General features: G+C 49.8%; 1 protein-coding gene across 2 annotated transcripts; it reads left to right on the top strand.

The window, feature by feature from the left end:
* Nucleotides 1–639: 639 nt before the first annotated feature.
* On the top strand, nucleotides 640–4,834 carry CDKN2AIP (CDKN2A interacting protein; the record flags this gene model as incomplete). Of its 2 annotated transcripts, XM_084758339.1 has the most annotated exons (4): nucleotides 640–777; nucleotides 1,088–1,349; nucleotides 1,844–1,974; nucleotides 2,781–4,834. In XM_084758339.1, 3 exons carry the CDS (start codon nucleotides 1,099–1,101, stop codon nucleotides 4,115–4,117), a joined length of 1,719 nt encoding a protein of 572 aa, XP_084614465.1. In that variant the 3' UTR covers nucleotides 4,118–4,834. The 2 variants fall into 2 exon arrangements, with proteins under 2 accessions (XP_084614465.1, XP_084614466.1); XM_084758340.1 differs by lacking the exon at nucleotides 640–777 and having other exon boundaries at nucleotides 1,099–1,349; nucleotides 1,844–1,943; nucleotides 2,781–2,870.
* Nucleotides 4,835–5,053: the final 219 nt, after the last annotated feature.

Genomic DNA, 5,053 nt, shown 5'->3' with positions numbered 1-5,053 from the left:
AAATTTAGGCAAACAGTACAGCTACAGAACCAGTTGGCACAGGGTTACTTATAGTTTTGGAGTAAAAAACCTCGACAGGAAGCCGGTATTGTCTGGGTTGAACCCGGAAGCTAAGAAACCGCGGAAACCAAGGCCGAGCCTGCGGTGCAAGTGCCAAGAAAGCCTGGCTTCAGAGACCGCATGCAGCCGGCCAGAACCAACCTGAGGAATCGCTTGTGCTGGTCGTTTCAGTTACACACATGCTTGTTATTTTTTAATGTCCCCATCCCACAGGGCATCCCCCATGTCCCCAAATGCCCCGAGCCTCTCCCGGCCTCGGAACACTTGGTTCAGTTTCCACGGTACATAGAGCAGCTCTCCCAGCAAGGCGCAGGCAACGGGAGGCCAGCTTTTGTTTACTTTGGCCGCGCGAGGCTGCGATCGTCTGAAGGCGGAGACGCGCAGGCGGAGCAGCGACACCGGCGACGCCAGCCAGCAGCGCTCCGCCCGCTCTCCCCGGGGCGCCCGCCCCCCCCCACCCCCACCCCGGGGGCAAGGCGGAAACAATGCGCGGCGGCGTCACAAAAGCGCAGCCGGAACGCTGAGGCTGTCGGGGCCGGGGCGGAAACTGAGCGCGGCGTCACAAAGCTCAAGGCCGGAACGCCGAGGCTACGGCACAAGCGCCGCCGCCGCCGCCGCCGCCGCGCGCCCTCCTCCGGGCCGGAGACGCGACTCCCACTCGAGTCGCCTCAAGCCCCGCCTCCGCCGGGCGGCGCACCCTTCGCGGTGGGCGCAACCGTGAGTCGCCGGCGGCTGGGCGCCGCAGAGCATCCTGGGAGGACGGTCTCGCGCCGGAAGGTGGCGCGAACGCCGGGGCGGTGGCGGCGGCGAGGTTATAAAAGGGAGGGAGCCGGCGGCAGGCGGAAGTGGGCGGTTCGTCGGCGCCGTGCTCTGTTGTTTGGGGTTTGAGCTGGTGGAGGGGCGTTCTCCGGAGGGCCGCCGGTGCAGGCCGCGCGCTGACAGGGCCGCTCGCCGCCGAGCCCCCCACCCACCCACCCACCGCCCCTCCCTCTGTGCTCCGTGCGCTCGCGCTCTCCTCGTCCCGCAGGGGCCCCCAACATGGCGCAGGAGGTGTCCGAGTACATGAGCCAGAACCCGCGAGTAGCCGCCTGGGTGGAGACGCTGCGCTGCGACGGTGAGACGGACAAACACTGGCGCCACCGCCGGGAGTTTCTGCTTCGCAATGCCGGGGACCTGGTCCCCGGGACGGAGGAAACCGAGGACGCGGAGAGCTCGACGCGCAGTCGGCAGCTACAGCAACTCGTCTCCTTCTCCATGGCCTGGGCAAACCATGTCTTTCTAGGGTGCCGGTGAGTACGGGAGCGTCGCTGAGCCAGCCTTCCGCTGGGTCCGCGCCCCCCACCCCACCCCCCTACCCCTGCAGCTGGACGAGGAGCCCTCGCGGGGAGAGGGCAGCTTGGGAAGCGCGGGAATCGGTGGGACTGGGGGGTTGGGGGGCGAGAAGGGCGCCCCCATGGCAGCCCCGACCTAACTGTTGGCGGGGGCCAACCCCGGCTGCCGAGGTCTGAGCCCGACAGGTGGAGTTGATTGGACTTTAGTAGCCGACGGTACTGGGCCCGGAGGACCCTAAGTTTAAAGGTTTCCTGGCGCAGACCCGCCTCCCGGGCCCCGGGACATTTGTTTGTGGCATCATCTCAGGAAACAAAGTTGTCGCGCCGCGAGGTTCTCACTCCTCGATTGCAAGCAGCCAGGAAATGCAGTTTTCCGCTGGGCCTGCTTTGCTCACACTGCACGTACTTTGGAAGAAACACTGCTTGACAGCGACTTCTGCTTTCTTTTTCAGGTACCCTCAAAAAGTTATGGATAAAATTCTTAGTATGGCTGAAGGCATCAAAGTGACAGATGCTCCAATCCATACCACACGAGACGAACTGGTTGCCAAGGTGAAGAAAAGAGGGATATCGAGTAGCAATGGTTAGCAGATCATAGCTGTGAACATACATAGGAGTTTAGAAAATAAGCTTGATATAATTAGGAATTACTGTCGTTACTAATTTTTTAACAAGCCAAAATATGTATAATGTGTATTAATCTAGTTGAAATATTACAGCTAAACCGTGTGTCTGTCTGTTTTAGGTGCTGAATTTGATAGTCTCCTTTGATTGCTTGAGATTTTTTAAGTCCAATGTCTGATGTTGTTAATTTAATATTAGAAATTAATTGTCAATTAATACTGCTTTAATATATTAATGAACATGTCCCATACTTTGTTGTTGTTGATTTTTGAGCTTTGTAGAGGAGGCTGTCCTCAGATATGCCTGCCTCTGCCTCCTGGGTGCTGGGCACCACCGTGCCCAGCCCAGTTGTTCCATACTTTAAAAGTAGCTACTAGTCCTGAAAATTTTTTGTGCTTTTGTTTTGTTTTGATAGTGTGTCTCTGTGTAGCCATGGCTGTCCTGGACTCCATTTTTAGTTCTTTGTGTTTTGTTTGTTTGGTTTTGGGTCCCCCGTCCCCCCCACCACCACACACACACACACACACACACACACACACACACACACTTTCTTTGTATAGCCTTGGCTGTCCAGGACTCACTTTGTAGGCCAGGCTGGCCTCGAATTTACAGAGGTCCGCCTGCCTCTGCCTCCCAAGTGCTGGAATTAAAGGTGTTCGGCGCCACGCCCAGCTTCTTTGTGCTTTTTAAAAGAATGTTTTGTTGTTGATTTACATATGTATGTGGGACTTCTGGTGAAATGCCTGTGTTTTTTCTTCTTTCTAGAAGGGGTAGAAGGGCCATCCAAAAAACGAGCCATAGAAGGAAAAAGCAATTCTTCAGCTGAGCGAGATCGTGGGAAGAAATCTGCCAAAACGGATCGGTCATCAGCTCAGCAGGAAGACAGTTCAGCGTCCACAGGGGCCTCCACCAAGTCAGAGAGCAGTGGGACCTCAGCTCGGAGCAGCTCTGACGCCTCTAATCAGAAGAGCTCCACAAGTGAAGGCGATAGACCTGTCTGTAGCCAAAGCAGCAGCAGCAGCAACTCCTCTCAGGTAACCACAGCAGGGTCTGGAAAACCTTCTGACCCAGAAGCTCCAGATAAACATGCTTCAGCAGCATTTGTTTCTTCATTGTTGAAATCCAGTATGAATAGTCACGTGACCCAATCCACTGATTCCAGACAGCAGAGTGGATCACCTAAAAAGAGTGCTCTAGAAGGTTCTTCAGCCTCAGCTTCTCAGAGCAGCTCAGAGATTGAGGTGCCCTTGTTGGGCTCCTCTGGAAGCTCAGAAGTAGAGTTGCCATTACTGTCTTCTAGTTCAGAGACAGCTTCAAGTGGGTTAACATCCAAAATTAGTTCAGAGGCAAATATTTCAGTTTCTAAAAACAGTTCCTCATCAGGCACCTCTTTACTAACTCCCAAGAGTAGTTCAACTGCTACATCACTGCTGACTTCCAAAAGCACTTCTCAGGTAGCTGCATCACTGTTAGCTTCCAAAAGCAGCTCCCAGAGCAGTGGGTCTATGGCTTCCAAGAGCACTTCCCTAGCAGGCATGTCTCAGCTAGCTTCTAAGAGTAGTTCTCAGAGTAGCACCTCACAGCTGCCTTCTAAAGGCACCTCACAGTCCAGTGAGAGCTCTGTCAAATTCTGTCGAAAGTTAACCAATGAAGATATAAAACAGAAGCAACCTTTCTTCAATAGACTGTATAAAACAGTGGCATGGAAGTTAGTAGCTGTTGGTGGCTTTAGCCCCAGTGTGAATCATGGAGAGCTGCTAAACGCAGCTATTGAGGCTCTGAAAGCAACACTTGATGTGTTTTTTGTCCCATTAAAAGAACTGGCAGACCTGCCTCAAAATAAGAGCTCTCAAGAAAGTATTGTTTGTGAATTGAGGTGTAAGTCAGTATATTTGGGCACTGGCTGTGGAAAAAGCAAAGAAAACGCAAAAGCAGTTGCGTCGAGAGAAGCACTGAAGTTATTTCTCAAGAAGAAGGTGGTGGTGAAGATCTGTAAAAGGAAGTACAGAGGCAGCGAGGTGGAGGACCTGGTCCTCCTGGATGAGGAGTCACGGCCTCTCAACTTACCTCCCGCACTGAAACACCCTCAAGAGTTACTGTAATCACTGCATCCAGTATCTGGGGTTTGAAGAGAGAAACTGGCTTTTATATGACACTGGCTTTCACAGATTTTGTATTGCTTTTTTCCAGTTTTGCAGAAAATTTAAATTCTAGTTCTCTTCACGAAAGCAGAAGTTGTAAATAATTTATGAATGACAATGCATATTAAAGGGTATACATTGACAGCATACCAGAGTGCTGTTTTATTTGCTGAAAAAAAGGACTGTCTTCTATTTTTAATGATATATTAGGTACGATGTGTAGTTCTGTAGAATCTTACATTTTTTGTACTGCTTCCAATTTGGTGGAAATGTATTGTCTACCATGTTTTTTTTTTTTCTAGCTTGATTAAATTACATAAAAGAAAGGGGACCACAGTATTTGAATATGTATTGCTCATAATGTTGAACATCTGTTAAAGAATAAAAGAGATAGTAGTTGGCTCAAACTATTTTCATGAGACACTGTAAAATTTTTTTTAAGATATAATGCAGTATAAAGACCTTATTGTTATTTTATTCTGAAGTTGTTTAAAATTCACCATGATTTTGACCACTGCTGATTCTTAAGCAGGTTAATTTACGTTTTGAGGTAAAAATGCAATTTACACTTTCTTAAAACAAATGTGGGTTTCTATATTAAGCATATTTTGTGACTACTACTAACAGATTGATTTGTTTAGATATTAAATGCTTTAAGCTATTTTACCTTTTCAAGAAGTTGTGTTTTTTTTTTCTCCACCCTCAAGTCATAACCAAGTCTTGTAAGATTGTTCCTCACCACTATTTAAAGCAAACTACAAACCAAGTAGTTTCCCTAGTACAGCACACATATCTAGAACCAGGTGGTTTCTTTATTTGCAGATTTCAGAAGACTGTGGAAAAGACTAGAGAGCTGTGGTCAGTTCTTTAATGGTTGTATTTGCTTGGATTGCATCT

The sequence above is a fragment of the Acomys minous genome (assembly GCF_964271855.1).
Source record: "Acomys minous genome assembly, chromosome: 15".
Taxonomy (NCBI): domain Eukaryota; kingdom Metazoa; phylum Chordata; class Mammalia; order Rodentia; family Muridae; genus Acomys; species Acomys minous.
This window is presented reverse-complemented; position numbering and strand designations above follow the sequence as displayed.